The 24,637-nt window shown below is 38.0% G+C and overlaps 1 protein-coding gene across 2 annotated transcripts in view; it reads right to left on the reverse strand.

Annotated features, from left to right (window-relative positions):
- GPC6 (glypican 6) overlaps positions 1–24,637 on the reverse strand; it is a 797,727-nt gene that overhangs the window by 60,081 nt on the left and 713,009 nt on the right. For both annotated transcript variants that reach the window (XM_086771443.1, XM_086771435.1), the window contains exons 5-6: positions 11,388–11,518; positions 3,488–3,631 (exon numbers count right to left, since the gene is read on the reverse strand). In XM_086771443.1, the coding sequence (XP_086627569.1) occupies positions 3,488–3,631; positions 11,388–11,518 (275 nt within the window). The remainder of the gene's footprint in view (positions 1–3,487; positions 3,632–11,387; positions 11,519–24,637) is intronic.

Genomic DNA, 24,637 nt, shown 5'->3' on the forward strand with positions numbered 1-24,637 from the left:
TCCTGTGCTGTGAAGACATGATTGAATTGCCTGAGCATAGGTATCTTGAATTGCTTGAGATGCTGCAGCACATTCTACCCAGCTTCCCACTGCTGCTCCAGAAGTATATTGGTCTCCTCTAGTCCTGTGCTGTATCTACTGGCTCCATGTCTCAGATACTCTGGGATGTCTCAGATGGTGCTTTACATCCGTGCTTAGACAACTCTTTCAAGCTCTGCATAACTTCCTAAAGACACCTGATGCATTTTTAAACAAGTTTTACCACTGCTTTTGGGGGATATTTAATTTTTTTTCACATTTCTCACAATTTATTTTGATGTAGTTCTTATTAGTAAGCCTTACTGGTTACAGCTATGACAATAACACAGGGAAACCACTTTCACTTCTCTTGGAATGGAGTGGCTGGATTAATCACACAAGTTCAGGCAAGGATGAAGGAGCACTTTCTCAGACGGGTTCAACACTCGGTGATTTCAGTGTAGGCTTCTTATATGGGCTGCTTTGTGCAACATACCTGATAAAATACGCTCAACTGAATTAAGTTTATAAATGGGGATATGAGCAGGAGTTAAAAAAAATTATTCAGCTATGCTACATGTTTGTATAAGATTGAGGTGCAGAGGAAATATTTTCTAAACTTGGTTCCTTCTGAGGACATGCTGTCAAAGACAGATGAAAGCAGAATTGTTTGTCACTTCTTTTGAAGTTTACATAGCCGCATGTTTGGACTTTGTGATGACAGTTTAAAATTAAGTGGTCTGGCAGCGTTTTATGAATACAAACTCCAGAACAGATTTCTAAAAGCACTAATGAAAGACTGAAGAGTCAGCTGACCCACAAGGAAAGATTTGTTTCTTATATCTATAATAATCAAAAGGGGCTTGAACTGCTTGACAGTGCTGTCAAAATACCAGTATTATTGCAGGTTTGTATTAAGCAAGCAATGGAAAATGATCAGTGTGCAGACTGGAAAACTGCTGGGAGTGGGGTCCTCCTTATGTCCTGTTAGCATTGCAAGGGTGAGGAGGATCTAACTGAAGCTGGTCCTCCAGGCTCTGTCTATAGTTAATGAAGAGAGATACGTGATTCAGAGAATGATTCAGCACATTGAACACTGAAGATCTCATGCAGGCAGCTTGAATGGTGTTCCTGGCGAGGCAGGAGTGCAGCATTTATATCCTTCTGGATATAATTACCCAAATTGGTGTGAGATGCAGGCAGTGACCTTTCCTAAGTGCTGCTAAGGGATTATAGCTCTGACACAAGGCCTTCTGCTCTAATCCACATAAACAGTCCTTCCTTGCTCCAGCTGAGGTCAGTGGCCATCTCTAACATGAGGGATTGTTGGTCTCAGCCCAAAAGGAGATAACTTGTGCATCACTGCCATTTGGAGATGGATTTGATACCAACACTCATCACCAACAGGCCATGAATAGTTATTGTTTTAAATATGAGCAGCAAGAAAAACAAATAGGTATTTGGCTCTAATGCTTTTTAAAGTAACAGTAGCGATGCTAAGCTCCTTGTTTTTTTTTCTGAAATAATGTGTGAACAAACCTAGCTAAATCATATGGAGACAAGCTCCCTTTTGAAAGTCTACAAGTTATTATGAGTTATAAAGGATTGTCTGCATTGGCAATTTTCATTAGTTAGAGCCTTTAAAGGCCAGCAGCATATGACATATTTCTGGTTTATTCAGGATGCTGCTCAGTATTTTGCAAGTTTGTAGTTTAAACAAGATATGAATGTGTTTAGAAGTATTCTTCTTATGTGAATATGAAATGTCCCTTAAACCTGTCTTTTCATTGCAAAAAAATACTTGAACTGTTCTTACAACATAAGAGTAATCCAAGCTGAACTATGCTACCAGCCTTCCTTCTTATCCTCTTCCTCCCACTACCTCTGTGTGTAACCTTTAACTTTGATGGAGCATGACTGAAACCTACAGGCTTTGGTGACCTTTGACTTCACCTTGGCCAATTCTAGATTAAAATCCAGGCCTCTGCACTGAGCGATGCACAATGGCTGGTTCTTTGAATCAAAAGCAGAAAGATAAAATTAAAATAAGGATTGAGTATTACCAGCCAGATTTTTAGCCTGAGATGCTACACTGAATCTGCTGTGTTAGAAAGACCTACGTCTACAATGGAGGTAAACATCTTATTTTCTGCTTCTCCTTTTGGATAACCAGGCTGCACTATTTCCAGAAGAACAGAGAACTAACACATTGCTTTTTGCTGCAGGGTAGTCCCATGTCTTGACTAGAAGACTATGTTATTTTCCAGTTGAATTGCCATGAAGATTGACAGAATACAGCAGATGGATAGAATACAGCATAGACAGAGGCAATTGGTAAGTCTTGGCACTGTGGAAGACAGCTGTGATCATCAGAGGAATTTGCAGAATGATGGTATCAAGGAGATACCCAGGTCCTTTTCTGAATTGGTGTATTTGGGTTCCTGCTCAGCTATATAAGCTGCATATCAGAGAAACGTCTAGACAACTTAGGCTTGTGATCAGAACTGTAGCAAGACATTTTGGTGTTTTTGTGCAGCCAGCACCTGCAGGAGTGCCGGTCACCAAAACCTCATACCCCAGCTAACAGTGGCTGTTCCCAGCCAAGCTCTCCTCTCCCCTCCCTCTTGCTACAGCCCTGAGCACAATTCTTTTCTGTAAGACACGCCAACGCTGTGCTGCAAGTGTTCAGCAATAAGCTCGGCAAGCGGAAGGTATGAGATCCAGTCTGTTTGGATTCAGATGCTTTACAACTCTTCAATTTAGCTCATTGGCTTTACCTCAAGATGATTGCTGAGGCAGTATTAACAGCTATAATAATTAGCCCACTATAAATCTATAGATGTATAAATAGCAAGAGTATTGAAGTCTGAAATGTGAATCCAATGACTGGTAGTAAAGAGAATAATCTTATGTTAAAGTCTTGTTTTCAAAACGATTGCATAAATAAAGCAAGATTAATGATCACTGAAGTTTTAGCTGATAAAAGTCAATTTTTGAGATGGATGGAAATAAAGTAGTGGTAATTTTATAATTAAGTAAAGAAGTGGAACAAATTGATGTGCCTTTGCAAGAGTATATGTTAAAGAACTAGCTGCTAAAAATTGCTCTAATACATAAAAGCATTTTAAATAAAATAAAAAAATATTGCTGTAGATTACTTTTCAAAGAGAATTTATACTGCAAAGCACCTGTCATGACTCATCTGTTTCTTAGCCTGCAGAAAAGAGCTTATTGTCTTCTAACGTTTCTAATACATAAAACCTGAGTCATATTGTTCTCCTACAATGCAATTCTGTACCATCTCCAATGGAGAAAAAAAAGATTTACTGAATGCTGGAATAGCTGGCATAGAAAAACTATATAAACTGACTATGAAATTATTAAGAAAAATTGTCAGGAGATTATAACTCTTCTACTATATTACCAAGCCATTTCTACTAATTTGAAAATGGAATATATTCTGCCTTACCAGCCTATCCAAACTTGTACCAGCAGCAGTTGTAGGTTGCTCCTCTGGGTTATATGGTCTAAACCGAGTATTAAAGTTTTCAGGGACAGAACGGGAAGATCTCAGGGCAGGTGCTGGTTTAGGTTGGCCACATCCTTGGAAAACCTGAAAGAGACATTGTAGGTTATATGACAATCATAGAAAAAGGGAAGATAGGATTTTACAGTCTGTTTATTATCTCTTTCATATATTTGAAACCAGCTTTGACTGAAATTTTGATAATAGTGCATTGAGCATTTGCCCTGCATTAAAACTCAAATTAAAAATTAAGCATTATAAATGACTCAGTGAAGGTATAAAAACATATAGAGACCTTAAGAAAATCTTAATTTAGGAAGGTGATTATTCTAATTAGTTAACATCTGAGAGCATCTTAATTGCTATCTTTCCAGACAGAGATATGAGCTAAAGGAAGTCCTTTGTGGCAGGACTTAGTCGGTAATTGTTTTAGTTTTTGATAAAATGTGGTATTTACCCAGAATCACAGCTCATTCATAATCCCTGCCCACATCCCTTCCTACCTGGTAATTTTGTTCGTAGTCTCAGAGAAAAAGGTCAATGATTAAATAGTCTTATAACTGGATTACTTTCTTATTCCCTAGCAAGTCTCTTCCCTGAAGAGGGGTGAGTGGGCAATAGCGAGAATTACTTTCTGCTAGTGTGTTTATTCTCTAGGTATAAAAAAATAATGTTCAGGGTTATGAAATTTTTCATATACTTCCATTTCAAAAAAAGTTTGAGTAGCATATCTTGTGGATACTAAAGTACACAGAGGATACTTTTGACTACTAGATATCAAGTATATATCCCAGAGGAACTCTCACAGAAGTTGCTCAGTTGAAAGGGGGTAGGATATTCACAGAGTTAAATCTTTCAAGTGCTCTGATGAAGTAGGAGGCTAGCGTTTGCCTTCATACCAACTTTTTCAGTTCTGGAATCATCTTTCTTCTTTGTGACCATTATATTTTGGCTACTTCAACATTTTGCCTCCATTTGGAAAAAAAAAAGAAAGTAAATGTCAAAATGTCTTGTAAGATACATTTTACAAAACCCTAATGCCAGGGTTCAGACAAACTATCTGTCTGAATCAGCTCTGTGGGGGTAAAAAGTCTTATGTGTGGGCTGTGTTTTGTTTGTAGGAACAGATTATTCCGTTTCATGTGGCAAATAAGATAACAGCTGTGTTGTGAGCCAGCGATCAAAAAGACTCATGTTTCATTTTCAGGCTTTTGGATTTTCTGCCTTGAGTGGTTCCCTCTGAAGTAGCTATGGATGTTGTGACTTTGGGTGCATTCAGGATACATTACAATTGGCTCAATTGGCTCTTAGTTAGATTTGCTGATGTTAATTTAAAGGCCCTGAATGATTAAAAATTTGCTGAAAGAAACTGATTCATTAAATTCACTAAATTTATGTCCAATTATCAGGTCTGTTTTGGCTCAAAGTCCAGCAATTCAGCTGTTGTATGGCCATGGGGATTTTCAATTTATGTTATGGAATACTGCTTGGTCTGGTTTGAGAATATCTGTAAGACTTTTTAATAGTTTCTAGCCTCCCTAGTCATGAGGAATGTTGGACAAAAAAATTTGTTTAATCAAATGGGAAAGATTATTTTAGCTTGTAAAGTTCTAAATTTTTCAGCAGGAAAGAATCTTATTTTTCCTCTATGATGAAAATTTGACTAAAATTAATGTTCAGTATTTATACATGATTGTGTATGATACTGTAAATTTTAAAGGACCAAATATATATGTTGGGAGCATCAGATATACTTACAAAATTTTACTTATATTTCTTTTGACTGAAGATAAATTATGTGCAGAAAACATAACAATTTATTTAGATATCTATGAAATCCCATTTAGTCAATGAAGCAATTAGGTATTTTCTTACAAAGACAAATGACAATTATCCAAAATATGCAACTTAACTCTCAGGGGAAAGGAAAGTGAGGGTACTGAATCTTCTCCTTAAGGTTTACAGTGTGTGACTGCTAGGCTACTTGTACAACCATGTGGTAACTGAGAGTCTACATAATTTATATTTCATTTTTCTTATGACAAACTAAAAAAAAAAACCCCAACATAGACTTTGTCGCATTTAGCTTCATACAGTAGTTGTAGCAATGAGTTTTATATGAACAAATTACATACAGTCAGACATAATAGAGATGGAAATTAGATAGCAATTTCTACCTCACAGAAGAAGAAATAATTAAAATGACCTGATAGAAATGCAGTAAGGATACAAGATTCAGTAACTGATTTTTGGGTGCAAAAGAGACATTTTCTATTTTGTGTCCAAGTATTAACTGAGAAAACATAAAATGTAAAGACGATACCTGAAATTAACAAATGCTTCCTAAGAAGCAGCACATGAAATACTTTCTTCACAATGCTAGTCAGAGATACTGAGCAATTTCTGGAAAAATATGCAAGTGTTTCATTAGGCATGCATGTGAATTGGCAGCAATAAGCCACTCTCTTAAAAAAAATGCATTTTATATAGAATTGGTGTAGGCCATTTCATCTAAATTTAGAGAAGGGGTTTAATTTGAAATTAAGAAACCTAAATTTAGATGTGTACATATAGGCATCTATATTTAAGCTAAACATCTAAGCTCCCATTTTAGACAGTGGAGATCAAAATTTCCCTTCAGTCGCTCTCACATCAGCATCTATAGTTTGTGATATCCTGGGATATCTGAGGCATCTGTTAAGACTGTCTTAACACAAGATCATTCCTCCTTGAACTGCAGCTAAAGCTCAAACGGGATATCCTACAGTGTCACAAAGAGCACCAGACCCTATGGTCAGGGATGTGAACCAAGCCAGGAGATCAAGTCAATAGAGCCAGTGAAGCTGGCTAGATGGAGGTATCTATGTCAGGACTGGAAAGCAGGTACTGTAAAAAAAGAGTCCTTTTCCCAGGAGAACTTGAGGTTTTGAATCCCAGCACATAGAGTTTGTTCTCTGTGAAGCCTTGAGTCATACTGTTATTTATACATGTGCTAGTGCTCAGTGTTTGTTTCCTATTGAGTGTCTCTATATGACTCTGCTCTGTTGACTTTCTCATCTTCAAATAGAATAGCATTGATTTTTTCCCGAAATACCATTATATTTTTCCTGCACTGGTCTCTGGAAAGAATACAGATAAATGAAGAGGTTTTGTTAATATGAAACTTGGGGGCTATTTTAAGAAGAACCTTGGATGTAGTTTTATGAAGATTTCCTCCTTATAAATAATGCATAGGTAGTCTGCTATGTCATGGAGCTCATTCATCCTTTTAGCTGAAGTAATTGCCGAAAAGGAACATATATCTATAGGTTAAAAAGGCATATCCATCAGCTTAGACAAAAGTGGATTTAAGACTTACTAAAGGGTGACTCAGTTATAGAATAGCCTTTATGAAGGGGGAAAAATCTTGGCATGGCAGCCAAATGACACTTACAGCAATCAAACATAACTGTACACAAGCAGACTCTTTAAAATGCAGAAAATAGCCCAGTACATTGTGTTTTGAGTGGCAATGAAGATAAAACTATGCTGATGCAACCAGATGAGGAATTTTCTAAATTTTGAAGAAAAATGGATGTTATAACATATTTTCTGCTTTTTTTTTTTTTTTTGAGTTTTCCTCCACTTCTTGTGAACGAGTAGTTTCTGCAGATGTCAACTACTAAACATCCATATTGTTAAAATGGAACAGATGTGGAATTTACTTTTTGACTTGAAGCAGGAATCAAAAGTAACGGTACTGACAATGTTACGGAAAGATTGTTAAAGCCCCCAAAACACTTTCATTTTGGACAGGATTGAAATGAGCATTTATACTTCATGGTTCTCTGAATATGATTCCCTGAATTACCTCAGAGGGGATGAGAATAAGAATAAGGTAAATATATGCTATGACTAAGTCTTGGATACCAACAGAGCCATGGGAAACAGTATACAGAATATGAAACGTTTACCTAAGAAATAATCAAGCTGTTTGAGCACTAAATTTGGCACTATAAAGTTCAAATACCAAAGAGGTGGCACTGGCAAATAGCAAAGATATTTCAATAATGAAGATAATGTGTCTCAGACATTATCAGGAGAAAATCAAGGTAAAAAGTGCCGATGTCTTCGGAGGCATCTCAAACAACCCAGACTGATTGTTTGTGCACATTATGTGGTTTGATTTGCAGAAGGTACTCTGTCAGAATGGCTGCAGGTGTTAGATGATGAAGCTATGGAGGCTGGTTTTGACGATCTTCAGTCCTTGCCTTTTTTTTGGAGAATGGAAACTCAGGTCTGATTCAGACCACGTAGATCCCTCTAGCAGAGAGGCCTTGGGACCTGACTTTCTAGACCATTGCTCCTTTTTCAAAAGCATCTCCAGATATTGCAGCTACCAGGAATGTGACTTTCCCTGAGGTAAAATAAGGACCTCATGTGGCTGTCATTCAGGGACATGACAGCCACAGAAGGTGAGCAGCATATGAAGCCTAGAGATTTGTGGGCAGCCTTTCTAGGCAGCCAGTGCTGAATATAGACTGCAGAGAAATATCAAGAAAACAGAGAAAGATTCCAGCCTCAGGATGAATTGAAGGATCTAAACATAATATTAGTACTTGCTAATATGAACTGTGCTAAAAGAATCACCGACAATCAGCACACAAACAAGAAAAGTTAATGGTCTAGGAGCAGAAATGCTCAATTTTATGCGGTGACAGGTAGTGGGATACGGCCAAGTCTGCATGTTCTTGGTTGGAAGTACAAAGATAGAAGAGGTACATGTAGCACCTCTATAATTCTCTGTCTCGATATTGATGTGCACCCATCAAGAGTGGAAGACAGAGGGTTTGTGTCTTCTAAGGAAATGAAAGACAAGGTGTGAACTTAAGCAATAAGTCCTGACTGTCTGAACTGATTAATTGTTAACTCATTGGCTTTTTCTTGGGCGGCTCCAACTTGCTCTTCACAGAATGAAACAGCTCCAGAGAAGGTAGCTCTCAGCACTACAGAAACGAATCAGGCTGTGACACTTTGGCATCAAGATCAAGCACTGGTCCTTGTCCCCCTTTTATTTATTAGTATAACTGTAACCATGAAGATTATTTCTCAGAAAAATAGTGCTGAACAGGAGGTGCATATTTATAGGAAAAAGATATTGGACAAAACCTTTAGTACTGTATCAAGTGAAGAATTGAGGAACAAACCATAAAAACAGAGGCTTAGGAAGTTCATGATGTATTTTTCTGCTGATGTCTAGAACTAAAGACTTTATAATTCACATAAGAGCATGCATTCTTACTTATTTTTATACACTTATATTGAAAAGTGTACATTGTTGCTCACTTAATTTTGCCTCCATATGCACAGTAATGTAGTCGATGTGTTATATCAAACATATTTCTATTTTTCTCAAATAAATTTCAATATATAATTGCAGCTTGTATAATACAAAACACCATTTTGTGATACAAAGACAAAATGATAGTGCAATTTAATGCAAATGACTTGTGGAATAGGGCAATTTTATATAAACATTTGAAACAGGAGAGGGATGGATTTTGGATTAAATGAACTCTGGGTCTTCCATCCACAAAGAAGATGAGATTAGTGAGAGATCCTTGAGGAAGAAACTGTTTGTTTTCATTTGTTCCACCGCTTTTAAAAGAGAAACAACATTATATGAAATGATCCAATATTCTACTGAATACAGCATAGAGCCTCCTCCCAAACATCAATCAGATTTTTAGGTAGAAAGAGCTACATGTCAGTGGTGAAGAACAATCTATGTGTATGTGGGTGTTGCAGGCATAACATTATTAGTGCATCATCATTTTCCCATTGTAAAAATGTGCTGACTGACTTGTGGAAAAATAGCTGTGATTCCTAGTCATCACATTTTCAGTGGGTACAGTCAAATGAAAGATACAAAATTGTTTGAAGAAAGGGAAAATAGCGTGATTTTGGCACCCTGCCTGAAGCTTTCCGAGTAGCGTCTCAGAATAATTGACAAGAGTGGCTTTTCTCCTACATTGGGTCTGCAATTGCATTCCATGCACCTCATTACATCCGGCAAGGTATCTGTCATTTTCACTGAAGCTCTAAGTGGTCAGTATGTATAAGAGGGAAAAAATTAGACAATAGATGACTGATTCAAAGTCCGCTCGTATATAATCTCTACAGATCTGACATTACATCAGAGAACACAGCACTAAACTCAAAGCCTTTGCCTTTGTATACTTTTCTTTAAGAATAAAGCATTTCCATGTGTTAGGATCTGAAAAAAAATTGATATAGCCTGGAAAAACAAGGAAATCACATTTCAGGAGAATAATGATCTACACAGAAATATACAAAGGCCTCTCAAGGATAGATAGCTCTGTTATCTATGAAAATATAATAAAATAAATTTCACTGATATAATCTGGTTTCTGTTTCTCAAGATTTAAAAAAAATATTGGCTAAGATTTCTCTTAGAACAAAAACTTTACATTGCAAATGTAATTGCTGTGATTTTTTAGTTTTTGCAGCAAATAAAATATTTCTGAGGAAGAGGAGAAACACTGCTTTTCTACAAACGAGCAGTGTGATAAGCTTGTGCCAAGGTGATGTCATTGGACTGTGGCAGGGGGTGCAGCTTCCTGACTAATGGAAAACTTGTGAGAATTAAGCAAGTAAAAAGGAAAAGGAAATACACCTGAGCCTTGGGTGAGTCTTCAGTGAAAATATTTTTGATTCTTTTTTGGTGGTAAGGGCTGAATTTGCTGAAGCTAGCCTTTAATTTCCCAAATATTTTAGAGAATTTGTCAGTTAAACGCCTTGATCACTCCTGCCAGAACAAAATATTGTGCAGGATGTAGACTGCTTTTAAAATCCAAGTAACTTCATGTAGGTTGAAAGTAAAAAGCATCTTGAAGGAAATCCTTTGCAACCTGCAGCACTGGGGCTATAAAAAGCATCTAATTTTGGGTTGGTGGGAAGAATATTAACCTCAGCCTCCTGCCTTTTGTCCCCACAATTTTCCAAGATACAGTACTTTCCTTCCAAGCAATGGAAATTCACTGGGTCGAATGGCAGTCTAGCCAGCACCTAACTGATTACTGAGAGATCAATGGGAGGTAGAAACTCCTAATGCAGAGAACCTGGCAAACTGTTGACTTGAGATTTTGAGCCACAGTGGATTGATGGAAAAGCCACTAATTGTTGCCCATTGGCTGAACAGCACCTGCTACTGAATTTGAAGGATCTTATTAACATGAGGTTCAGAGATGGTGGTGATCTACAGACTAAAAATGGAAAGGAGGAAGCTGGTGTCATTAACTCTGTTTATCTTCATGTCAGAATCCAGACAAAACTCTATCAAACTGAGATCTGGTCATCAGAGGCTGTCCAATGTAACGATATTGCCCTTGAGTGGCTGTTAAAGGAGGTTAAAAGGAACATTTTGTGTATTCACCTCAAACACATTGTACTTCTGTCTGACCTAGGCAGATCAAAACGTGTTTGGAAGTTAATATGGAGAATCACAGATGAGACACGAACGGAAGCTACCAAACGTACTTAGCAGGATATTGCTTACAGAGTTCCCACTAATTTTCAGCACTCTCTGTTTTCCTTAAATCTCTTACAGTGGGTAGTTTGGAGTTTACTAAATGGTGCATTTGTCCCTGCCACTCCCTTTTGAAAACTTGAAGCTTGAACTTGATGAAGGATTCAAAGGCAGTTCAGTGAATTGCTGAATGAGCAAAAGCAATTTCTAGTGGTTTGGACAATCTTTCTGAAAGTCTGGACAGAAGTATGGTGGAGGTTTTCTTCCCCCTGCTTGTGACATTCAGCAACAGAGAAGGCGCGACTCACACAGTACCTTTGCCGACACTTGCATGCTGTTTTCTTGCATGTTCATGATGGCTTCAGAAATCTTGACATCAATAGGATCCATGACTGATTCAATGTTGAATGGTCCCTCTAATCTCTCCGCTACCAGAAGCATAGCATCTGTTAAAACACAAAGCAGCCATTCCCTTAAAGAGGGGATACCTTCGGGTGCCTCAGGCGGACCAGCGTCGCCAGCCGGAGGAGTGGGTACCGAGTGCTCCCGAGCAGGAACCTGTGGGCACGTGTGGCAGTGGGACCGTGAAGCCTGCAGGGCAGCTTCCCAGCTGTCAAAAATATCTTCCTCTACTGCTGCCAGCACAGAAAGAGGACTAAAGACTGTAAAAGTCAGATTAATAATAGTTGCCATAGCATTATTGAGCTTGGGGTAGAATTATTTTACACAGCATCGCACCACTTGAAGCAGCCAGTGCTCTGGAGTGTACTTACATAGTTTCCTTCCCAAGAAAAAGCAGAATGATATAAATGAATCCCTGGAGTATGTTCTTAGAGTTTGTGTGAGATGATGAAAACTTTGATATGATGTATCAGGGTGTTATAATTAAAGCAGCTGTTCTTTCTGACCTTAATTATCTCATTTTCTTGCAATACGAACAGCAGATGAATATTGGATTTCTGCCATAGCATATAGGTATAAACCATGTTTGCCTTGCTACATTTTCAAAACATTCCTGAAAGTTGTATGCAGAAAAACAATGTATTCTTTGTATGTTTTGGATGTCAGAAACAATGATTTACTTAATTTATGTTGGAGCTCCTCTCCAAAATAATTTTAGATTTTTGTGCTCATTAACAAGTAAAAACCAAGCAACCCAACAGAAATTAATAACAGTAAAAAGGCTTTACCATAAACCACATACGTTTGTCTATGCACAGACACAGATTCATCACAGTTTCTGTGGCAAGAGCCGTGCAATAAACTGGATTTATACTATACCTTTGAATATCATATTTGATCCTTGTCTCATATGTTAGCATTTACAATTTTCAGCATCTAATTAGCCTTAAACAGATGCCACTTGCAATTTTAACATGATAAATATGTTCACACGCTCTCTTCTTTCTCACTCAGACTTAGGTTCCAAAAGGTACGAACCAGACTCCCTTTCAAAACAGACTCCACTCGTGCTTTGCTGTTGCAAGCACCAGTCCCACGGCAGCTCTGTGGAGAAGGCACGGAGCATCCCATAGCCCTGACGGCAGGGTTAGTGCCGCGCTTGGCTGTGGTGTCCTGGGGCTTCTTTCCAGCCTTCATTGCCATCTTCTCCCTCCTCACAGAAGCACGTGTGTGTGGATTTATGGGAAGAAGAGGCTGGCATTTCACCCCAGCAGTTGAGACACAGACTCCCATGCACAGCCTGACCTGAGGGCTACAGTATGTTTTTTTACAATTAGTCAATACATTTCTAAAAATCCCACTGAAGCTGAGATTACTTGGCATGTAGCACCTAACAACGTTTGGAAATTTGGGTCTAATATTTCAGGGTACTGTTAGGCTGCAAAGAGTGTGATGCTGGTTATTTGGAATGGGGTGTACAGCACTTGTTGCTAACTGTAAGAAGTGGTGAGATGATAGGAATGCAGTTTCAAACAGAGGTGTTATTTTGGCTGTGCATTATTTTAAAATTCTTTATTTTAAACCCTTTCCAGTGGGAAACTCAGTGGAAACAGGACCTAGCTCTGCTAGAGGAAACAAAACATTTTGCATACACACAAAGATACACACTCACACATGTACACATGCACTTAAAAATTCCTGCAATAAGTTAGCAATTTTTCCACATACAAAGAGAACTTACAAGTGTGGTCTAGTACAAAGGATTTTCTTCCTCATACATCTGGAATAGCTTCTATGAAACTTTCATACCTTTGTAATTTGTGAGTAATACGCTCAGCCTAAATCCTTGCCGCCACAACCAGTACTAGGCATTGTTAGGGTACAGGTCTTGGTGGCTGGGTTTTGGTGGTTTAATTCAGGATAAGGGTGAAGATTAGGGTTAATGCATAAAACAGTCATAAGGTTGTGGGTTTGGTTGTTGGGTTGTTTTTTTTTTCTTTTGGTAAAAGTAGCCCACAGCTAAAGTTAAGGACAGGGTGCCTCCTTGTATAAGCACACTTTAATTTGGGAACTGGCAGTTTGGACAAGCCTAGTGCTAAGCTCAAGTACATATTTGGGATAATGGACTGCGTTGAAGTGGATTTTGGTAAACAGGTAATTGCTGGAGAGCCCTCATGACAATGGGTGGTGGCTTGAGTCTACTTGTTTCTTCTGATGGCATGGGGCACTAGCTCTGAACTAAATCTTGAAGTGAGGACTCAGCTATGTGGCAGAAAAGTACATCATCCTTAACTGAACAAGAACCACAGCTTTAATTGTAAGAATGGCCTTTCCCTAAGCAAAGGACCTTCAAGTTCAAAATTAATAGTTCTTGGAGATGCAGACCGAAGATCTGTTCCTGGCTTAGACAGCTAGAATCTTTAGAAAAGAAACATCCTTTAGTTCATCACCTTCTGTTTTCTTAAACTTAGTCTTTTGTTAGTCTTTACACTGTGGGCAGAGGCTGAGAAATGTGGGCAATTCTTGGCTGCCAGAGGTCTCTTCTGTGAGTTTTTTGCCTTGTTGACCTTCCTTGTTTGATACAGGATGGCACAGGTCTGATGGTGGTTGGGTTCAAGTTTATGTTTCAATCACATGGGCTATAGTTTTATGCTAAAAAAAAAAGGAAAGAAAAGGAAAAAAAAAGTTTCCAGTTTGTCCTTATTCTTTAATTGCTATTCCCTTCTCTGGCTTGGAATGACTCTGAACCACTCCAGACAGCTATTCACAACACAAATCTGCAGAGCAGCTAGCCTGAAGCAATAAGGCTGTGAGCTAACAGTATCGCTTGACATTGGAGCCCTGCAATCTTTTATTTCGTTAACACTACAGGGATATGACTAGGGACCAACGGGGTAAGGAAAAAGCTTAATTTGAAATATCCACACCTTTATTGATGGCAGATACATCTTTATATCAGCAGTTTGTGTTTTTGTTATGGAGCTAGAATGCAGGGCAGGACTGGTGTTAAACTAGAGGCCTCTACAGGGACATACTTGAAGAGGAAGAGTTTGAGAAACGGATTAAATGCTGGGATGAGAGAAGCTTGAAGGGTTGAGGTAAAACAGATGCCTCCTGAAACATTATTTCTGAGGCTGAAACAAGTTGTGCTTCCAGTTAAGACTCATTTTAGGGCTCAGCTCAGACTAGAAGTCTTGGGCAATTGCACAGTTCAAATGAGCTCTTGCATAAGTGGAAAACTAATGTTGTTTGAGGCCTCATTTTATCTTCTTCAGTTTCAGCAGGTGTGTGGGGCCATGGCTGATTTAGCAGTGACTGGACTGCTGGGTTTCTCCTGTCTCCTTCTGGTAGAAGTACTAGAAGCTCAGTTGAGCAAAAGAGGATGAGCAAGTGCCACTTCTATGAACTCTAAAATGATTTTCTTAGCCTCTAACTGAGCTCTTCCTTCTACTTTTTCCCTAACTGTCCCTAATATTAAGTCAAACCTATCCATGCAATTGAATGAAATAAAAGCTGTTAGGTTGACTACAGTGAAAATCAGATGAAATTTAATGATCTGAGATTTATGATAGGGCAGTCACAACGACGTAATGGTCCTTCCCAGGCTGTAGCTCTTCAACTCAATAATTACATAACAACAAACACAACACTCTATTGTTCCAATTCTTTTTTTTTTTAATTCTAAAAATGTTATGAATATTACAGAAGATGGAAAGCTTTCACAATGAAGTTAAGAAAATCTATATGCCTCAGTCTTGAAATATTAATTCTCAAGAACAGACCTTTGAACTCAAAGAAAGCCCAATTTAGTTCAGTGGGACTCTGTGTGGGTTTAATTATTTCTCAGTCAGTTCAAATATTAGATATTGGGAGCTATAAAAAAAATGGAAAACTGATTGATTAATTCACTACCTGTTTTTTTTATGTTGTTAATACACTTGGACTGTATTGTTCAATTACATATGTTCTTTATTTTTCCCTCTTTTGTGTTTTTCAAAATCTGCTTTGCTTAGGCTAAGTACACGTCTTCCCCCTCCATATACTAGAGCACTTGGCAAAAAGCTGGCAGTAGCTGCCGGGTGAGTGGATCAAGAACTCAGTTTAGGTAAGCCATTCTTGCATTGCAGATTTGTTAGTGACTTGGAAACCGTAAACATGACTAACTGCTCACTTGAGGATGTGGGCTTGCAAAACAATTTTGAGAAAGTGAGGAGCATATGGCACGCTAGATTCACTGTCAGTGTGCTGCTGCTCTCGACCTCTCCTGTTAGATGCGTGTTGCTCAAAACAGGAGAGGGGACCTTCCTGATGCAGTAAAAAAGCCCAAGTCTACTGGAGTCCCAGAGTGTAGTCTCAGGGGCCCCAAAATGTCTCTGCTGGCTGAGCGCAGCAGCTCTGTTTAACTGCTTTATCTTCCTTTGGTCCACACCAAGAAATACCATAGATATTTTACAGCAGCTCTTAGAAGAACATTGTTTCATTTAAAGCAGTATATAAGAAAGAGATCCTGCAGAAATTTTTGGTTTAGTTCACAGATTTTTTTTTTTTTTAAGTTTTATAGGTGCCATTTTAACGAGAAGCACAAGACAAAACCGATCACCATGCTAAGTCATTTATTGTGTAACTTAAAAATTCAGAAGGCCACCTGTGAACTTCAATATACAATGATATTTTGTGAACCCTGAGCATCTTCAGACAAAATAATGGACAGACTAATAATATAAATAGACAAGAATGGGCCTTTGTTTCCTAGGAACTGCATCAAGCCAGTACCTTTTTTACTTATCTTGATACCACAAGCGATGTCTTCCTGTTTATGTTACCTTTCCTTCAGGGCAGGTTTCCAGAAAATTTCATAGTAAATCCCAGATCGAAACAAAAGGAGCAAGGACGAGGACACTGATTTATGAGACATTTGACAAGTGAAACCCCCCCAAAGTTGACTGAAATACAAAGTTCAAATTCAAAGTTTTACAAAGGTAAAAACAATCAGTGCCTCCTTTTTCTTGCCACCTTTGTATCATCAAGAAAAAGCAAGGAAAGTTTGATAAGGAAGACTCAGACAGCTGATAGAGAAGACTCATGGAGCTGATAAGGGAAGGTATTTTTCTGAGTCTGTGTTAGTTTGGCTGTGACATCAGTTTTTCCTTTCACGCACACTTTGTTGTTCTTCTGCTTTTAAATTATCAGCAGTAGCTGAGCTTTCCCCAGAGAAATCCAGAAAAAGCATATATGGATGAAGTCTTTGAAAATATTGTTTCTTCAGGGAGGCAAAGAATGGTAAAATACTAAATTGCATGTCCTCTGCAAAATCTTAAGGTATATTTTGTTTTGGGAAAAGAGGGAGGAAGATCTTATCTTAAATTTCCTATCAGTAGGTTTCTATTTTTTTTACTTCCATATATGTGGTCTAACACATATTTATGAAGAACTGTGAAGTGCCTCTTCACAGAGTTGCTTGTGAAAGAATGTAAAATTTTTATTTGGGAAGATTCAAAGGATTTGTCTACTGAGAAGTCTACGGATTGAAGAGAGATGAATCAGTTGTAAACAGATTTGTAGTTGACTATGACCTTGAGAGAGGCAATGATAGTTTTGGAAAATGATACAACTGTTAACATGCTGGGCTGCAAAGCACTGCTCATTTGGTAGCTTCCCAACCTTCTGACCAAGGGCAAGGGGACACGGGAGTTTGGGCTGTATTTACTACGTCAGGTAGGAAAATCTCAGTGAGTTTTCCATCATGACGCTAAATATAAACAGTGGTCATAAAATCTTGAGAGCATTAGATGGTAAATTAATGAAACAAAGTAAAAAATAAAAATTGAAAAGTGAAATATTGGTACATATTGACTTTTTAGAAATATAATAACAGTGGAAATGCATCCCTGTAATACTCTGCCAAAAATTTTACTGCTAGATTATGATTTACTTAAAAAATTCAAGAAGAGGAAAGTAAAACTCCCCCTCATGTTTAATGAGGTGCTGAGAACTCTTTTCTCAGGAAATCACAGTAAGGCATGGCAGTGACTCCAAAATTGCTGTTTTTCTTAGTGTCCATAGTCCTCTTTTCACATTATTATTCATATGAGAACACTGTACAGTTCTATTCTGATTATGCTTAATTGACAGATTTCCTCTCTGACTATCATTAAGGTCCATGTATTTATTGGCATAATAACATTATAATTCTCTACATCCTGCTCTTTTTTTTTTTTTTTTTTGTGAGGGAAGGTACTTTTCTTAAAACTTATATTTGCACCTGTGTAAAGTGGATCTCGGTACTCCTTATTTGGATATTCAGTTATCAATATCCAGTTAATATTACCTGTTAAGGTATGCAGGCAAATGACTAGTCCTTGCCTGAGGTTTAGGTAAGTGAGAAAAACATGAGAAATCGCTGGACATGGCGTGAGGTTTTCCTGGAGGTAACAGGTAACAGGTTAGGCAGCTGATCAAAAGTCACAGCACCATGAAGAACGGCAGGATTTCACAGATGGTTAACAAACCAGTGAGCAATGGGGGAAAAGTACCTGAGGTGGATATTTACATAGTAGAAAGAAAGGGCAAAGAAAGAGATGGATTAAGATGAGCTGGGGAACAAGCGTGGGAAAATGGTTAGAAGAAGACATATGAAAGAGGTCATCCATGTGGAAGCACTGCTGGTCAGAAAAATTGTTAGCTGCCTGATCCCTGCAGTCTGCTCTATATTCTTAGTAAACTCTATTCCTAACCATTTTCTGGTTGAGAATGATAGTAGGGGTGTGCAGCGTATTCTCTGTGTGTGTGCATGATATCCTGCTAGCAAACTTCAAGCTGGACTACCTGGTGAGTAGGAGGAGACCAGCAGCTGGAAAGATGCAAGGTGTAAGCTGGACATTTGGTGAAGCGTCCAGGTCTGGGTGCAGAGTCTGGATGATATCGAGGTCCAGGCTGTGGTTCAAGGAAGCTGGTTCAAAATCATAGAATCACAGCATAGTTTGGGTTGGAAGGGACCTTTAGAGGCCATCTAGTCCAACTCCCCTGCAAGGAGCAGGGACATCTCCAGCCAGATCAGGTTGCTCAGAGCCTCATCCAGACTGGCCTTGAATGTTTCCAGGGATGGGGCATCTACGTGTGCATGTGAATAAAGGGGTCTACATGCGTTCCTCTAGTGATCTGCCACAGTGGCAGAATGCCATCTTTATCTGTGTAATGGAGCTGTTTTCTGGTCAAACACTGGCAATGCCCACGGCAAAAGTCAGACACTATAGAAACTTCAGGTCAGTTTTAAATGCTTTCTAAAGCTTAATAACACTTCATGGCAGTATGACAGAGATCCGTTAGCCCTCTCAGCCCTCTGAGCCAATTGTTTCTGTAGCAATTGTTTCCTAGAGCATGGACTTCTTCAAAAGAGTAGTGAAGAAGAATTCAGTCCTGAAGGTGCCTCCCTTTACACAGTACAACCAAGATGTGGGAGACTCCATTTCCATTTTTTTTTTGCCTGCTGTGAGGAGGCTTAAAACTGTACCTGCTGGAAAAACACCCTAATCACCTCTGCTATTCTTATGTGCCTGACAGCTCTCCTTTCAAAGCAGTTTCTATGGAATACTTAGCTATTCACCTGGACAGAAAGATTGGTCTCTATCTTAGTGTTTAAGGCACACAGTTACGAAGGGGTGAATCCAGTTTTCTGGCTTATGCTTGTAGGGCTGATGTCCAGAGGCTGATGTAATGAAAAGTACATCATAAGTTCTCGCAGGAGACACTGGAATCCAGAATTGTCCCTGCTAGATTAATTACCAATTAATTAAAAAGGCAAACTTTAAAAACGTGTGTAGGTATCAGATCTAGTTATTAATTATCTGTGTTTAATTTCAATTGTAAGAATTTGCAGATTTAAGAATTATAATGTGTTTTTGATATTTCTGATCAGCTATGTAGCCATGTTGATTGATAACAATATCACTTACTCTTCCCTCAAAAAAAGGAAAAAAAAATTGTCAACTGTATGAATAAGCTACAGTTTTCCATATCCAATCCTGTAATAAAGGGGAATTTTTTATCACTCCTGCTGGGTTTGTCTCTATCCGTCTCCTTTATGTAAAGCAGCTCAAGAAATTGGTGTGATATCATGTACAATATATGTATGCAAAAGTCATTGACACACAGTTGTCATCTTATTGCAGCTGATAGCAACAAAATAAATTATTTTAGAGTGAACTGCAGCTTCACTAGAATTTTTTGAGCATTTCGTGTAGCATGCATTTTTGCTTTTCCATGTCTTTCTATAATTTTGAGCAATTCTAAATAATTTAGTGCACTGTTTTTAGATTATATCTTTTGTACACATATGCAAAAAGAAAGTCGCAAAGACTAGGTAAAATGCTAACCCTTGTCTGCTATTATTATTCTTCCACTACCTTATGGGAGCTAAATGCAAGATGTTCTTCTGGACTAGACTTTTAGCAAATGTTATTACCAAATGTTGAGGATTCTGCCTGAATGTTTAACATGAATCAATTAATAAAATGCAATACATGTGTAAAATCTTTGTCTTGTTGCTTTTTCCATATGCCAAAAGATGTTGAAACAGTCTCATCATCAGTCACAGAAAATACTGTTAGTAAATAAAATAGCCCTCATTGATGCATGCCTGTATGCTATCTGCTACAGTCTGTTTTTTTTTTTAAATTTGTATTAACTTAGACTAGTGTGCATAATTCTTTCAAGATATGTGGGATTTGGAACACTGAAAAAAGTCAATCTTTCTGACTCTTCTTTGATGAGATATGCTCAAATGGTTGAAAACAGCAAATTATATCCTGATATTTTGTATTTAATGCATCCTTTCCTCAGTAAAAATCTCCCAAGTACATAGCTCGCATTATCTTGGTACAGTCACAGATGTTAGAGCCCCATATACCTTTTCAGCCATTTCACTGCCCATGTAGAGTTACTACTCATGGTATACATTCCCTAGTGTATCTGTCCAGTCCAATTTTAAAATAGCTTAATTATGTTCTTCCCACTTTTTAAAAGAAAGCTATTTCATTATCTACTGTACATCCCTATTAGAAAATTCATCCAGCTATATGGTATATTTTTTCTGCTGCTTAATTTCACTCAACTATTTCTAATAAGCTACCTCATATAATCTTAAACAGTCCTACTCTTTTCTTTGTTTTTACATCCCTCAGAAATTTGTAGACATCTATCATACTCTCCTTTAGTTTGTGCTCAGTCACACTTTCCATGCTAATTTTATTACTCTGTTTTCATAAGTGATTTCCTTAAGCCTTTTGCTATTTTCTTTTATTTATTTTCAAAGAGTTCTCTGGTATTGTGGTGTCTAGAACTGACTAAACTTTTAAAATTGGATCTCATTAGTGTGGTTTTGCAGAGGCCCTTTTTGGCCTGTATTTCTGACTCAGAAAACTGTCTTGATTCCCTTGATGCATCTGATTTCCTTATCCTCTTCATCACAACTGATTTATAATTTGTATTTCCCATGTCAGTCCTAACATTTTTTCAAGTGTCTCTTCATATGCAGAATTTACAGCGATTATACTTTCTGCACTGGTTTTTATTTCATCCCCTAATTATATTTCTAATTTTTGTGCAAAGTTTTTCCAACTTTGATAGAATTTATGGCACACTTTTGTAAACGTAATTAATTGAGTTGTCCATTATCTCTTCTTGAGAAGTGATACATAATTTACTTTTATAGCAGTTTGTTTCAATAAATTCTTTGGTTATTTCAAGACTAACTTCACCCTTTAGCAGCATCTAATCTACACATAATCTTTCTACTAGTAAGTGTGGTGGTACCTATGAATTAATGTCATCTTCTGTAAAAATCCAGTTTAAACCTAACAAACAGACTTGCCATTCTTATTGGAAGTATACTGAGAATTACTTACAGAAGGACATAGGTCCTTCTTCAATTTTTTCTTTTCCTTGAATATTTTTTTCTGTTCCACAGTCTCTCTCTACTGCTGGATGTAGTGCATCTTCAGTACTGCACTAAGATTAATGACTAATTTTTAGCCCGTTCTTTGGGTTAAAAGGGTCCAGTGGATGGCCATCTAGATGATGAGAGAGTTGGAGAACTTAACAGATACAGAAAGGTTGAATGAACTGGGTTTGTTCAGCCTACAAAAGGCAGGCTTGGGGGAGATCTCATCAGTCTTCAGTGCTGAAAGAGTAGGCACAGAGAAGATGGGGAAACTGTCTTTGCAGGGATGCAGAGTGGCAGGACAAGACACAATGGGCACAGGTTCTGTTTGGGTATAAGAAAAAAAAAATCACCACATCAACAATTAAATGCTGGAATAGGTTGGCCAGGGATGTGGTGGAATCTCTCTCACTGAAAATATTCAGACTTGGTTTGGCAGACCAAATCTCATCTAAAGCCCTGCCTTCAGCTGAAGGTTGGACACTAGAGGCTCTCCACAGGTTCCTTCCTAATCTAGACATTTCCTGTGATTCTGCGGTTGGGCTTCAACTCATTTCACCTATCTAGAAGTTAGACTTACAATCTGACTTAGTTGTAGAAAGCTTAGGTTGGGGTAATTTTTGTTCCACAGACATTTTTAACAGATTCCACAGGACTCTGCTTAAGACTTTGCTGTTGTAACCTTTTCATAAATGATCTGCCAACGGGGTTAAACAGTGAGGTGAAAAAGCACACTGGTGTTACTGTTCAGGAGAGTAAAGATAAAGATTGTCCCAGAAAATCGGACAAGGAACTCATGATACTGAATGACTGAGACATAAAATGGAATCAAGTGACGCGTATAAGAAAAAATAATTCCAACATTTTTTAGGCCATGAAGGGCTCTGAGATGACTACTGTCACTCAAAATCAAGCTTTTCAGTTCATGCTACCATAACATTGGTTTAGCAATCATCAGAAAACCCCATACTGACTATTGGGAATAACTAGGGAAGGAACAGAGCACCAAAGAAGACATATTTAAATTTATTAATAAATCTACAGTGAAATAACATCTCTGATGCTGCATTGCAGAAGAAGTTATAAATGCAGGCTTTCAAATATGGCACAAGTTGTAATATGATATTCTACAGTCTTGAATTAGAAGAATTACTGGAGGAAGTAATAGAGGCCAGTCAAACTGTGGGTGATGTGGGAAAGTGTTAAGTTTCATTGTCTAGTCCAGTATTGGAAGGTGGATGTAGAATATGAAATTAGAGGATCACATTTTATTAATTTTTTAATGTTACAATATGGATACCTTGCTAATTCCAAGAGTATGTGGTAAATTTCTTAGTGTTACCATGACTATTAGGGGACATCTGGATGCTCCTTAGTTCCTTTGGTAAATTCAGCCTTTTTTTTTTCTTCTGAATCAAAGAAAAGAATTCCTGTTTTATGTGGGAACCCACAATTGTTATTAAGATCTGAAATACATATTTCCCAGGTTTTTGAACAGATATCCTATAAGTAACATCTTTCCTGCTACTTTGACACTAAGCTGACTTTATGCCTTTCCTTGCCATAAATAAACAAACAACCTACGGCCAGCTTGGCTGGCATGAATCCATCCCAATGGTATGGCTCTTAGGGAGGTGTCGCACACAGTTGCACAGACAAAATTGATTTTTGCCTTTCATCTTATTGATTAATATGGAAATGTACTGCAGATATCTCACTGTGTTTAAAAGCCTGCCACTATGCAGAGAATTGGAAAATGCCTAACAGCATTTTCTCCCAGTGAGCCCCAATGCAGCAAACAAAAACGATGGTTTTCTTTTTTCCCCTTAGATAAATGTTTGAATCCCAAACAATTGCACATGTCAAGGCTGTCACAATCAATACAGTTAGCATGAATGATCTATTTATTGTTTTGACATTCTTCTTGAAAGGAAAGAGCAATTTCTGTATGTTTGCCTAGTTGCACTAACTATATTATGGGGATGAAACAGAAAGAATCAATAGGATAGGGGCAATGTGGTATAATCCTACACTTGAGCTCCCTAATTCTTCTAAATTATCTGTGTCCTATCTTTTAAATGATTGGAAGATAAAGAGTAAAACTGTTCATCCAGTCTACAGAAGGTCAAAGTAATATAAAAAGCTCATGTTCATCACGGAAGGCCACTTGTCTGATATGTTGTAATTATTATAAATATTAATAACAACACACAGACCAGTGTAGGCCAGAAAATAAAACATCTATTCCCACTAAAACTTTCACAGCAGGAAAGAAATAGTTTTAACTGAGGGTGGAAAATTTAAAAATGGAACATTTTTCACAGCAAGACTGTTGGCTGGCTGCATATCGGTGAAGCCTCCAGGCCAGTGGCCAGGGAACCATTGTATTAATTTTGATTTTCTAAAATGACCATTTTCCAACAGAAGAAAAAAAAAATCCACTCAGCTCCAGCTTCATCCAAGAGACATTTATGAATATGTATTAACTATGTTTCCCCATGAGTGCTCAATGTCATAAAAACAGACTAGGGAACCTAGAGAGGTATGGGGATGCTTTGGGATCAGTTCTCCATTAACTTTGAGTTTTAACCTGTTCCTACAATTCTAATCACTTAATGGAACAGTCCTCCCTGATTCTCTGTACATTGAATGAAGAGATGTGGTCAGCTCTGGAGATCTCTAGAGGGAGATCCCATCCACCCATTTTATTTAAGGATTAAGTTTGTTGTGAAATCAAACCTCTTTACCAGCTGTCCTAAGAGCATCAGGTTCATGTCTCTGCATTGAAGCCTCTGCGCAGCTTTGTCCCACCTTCTTTACCCACCTGAGCGCCTCCTCTGCTACTGACCTGTACTTGAGGCTAGTTTTCATGCAATTCCTAAACTTTGTGCACATGCACTTAATCCAGCTCCTCTGCTTACCAGAATAACAAATGTTGGTGAACTTCTGCTGTCACTAACCTGGCTATAGCTCTGGGATAAACATATTTCTAAACTAAAACATATTTCATTGTATAGAATCACAGAATCATAGAATCATTAAGGCTGGAAAAGACCTCCAAGATCATCAAGTCCAACCATCGACCCAATACTACCATGCCTACTAAACCATGTCCCAAAGTGCCACGTCTGCACGTTTTTTGAACAACTTCAGGGATGGGGATTCCACCACTTCTCTGGGCAGCCTGTTCCAATACTTGACCACTCTTTCAGTAAAGAAATTTTTC

The sequence above is a fragment of the Chlamydotis macqueenii genome, chromosome 1 (genome assembly GCF_036417535.1).
Source record: "Chlamydotis macqueenii isolate bChlMac1 chromosome 1, bChlMac1.mat, whole genome shotgun sequence".
NCBI classification, from domain to species: Eukaryota; Metazoa; Chordata; class Aves; order Otidiformes; family Otididae; genus Chlamydotis; species Chlamydotis macqueenii.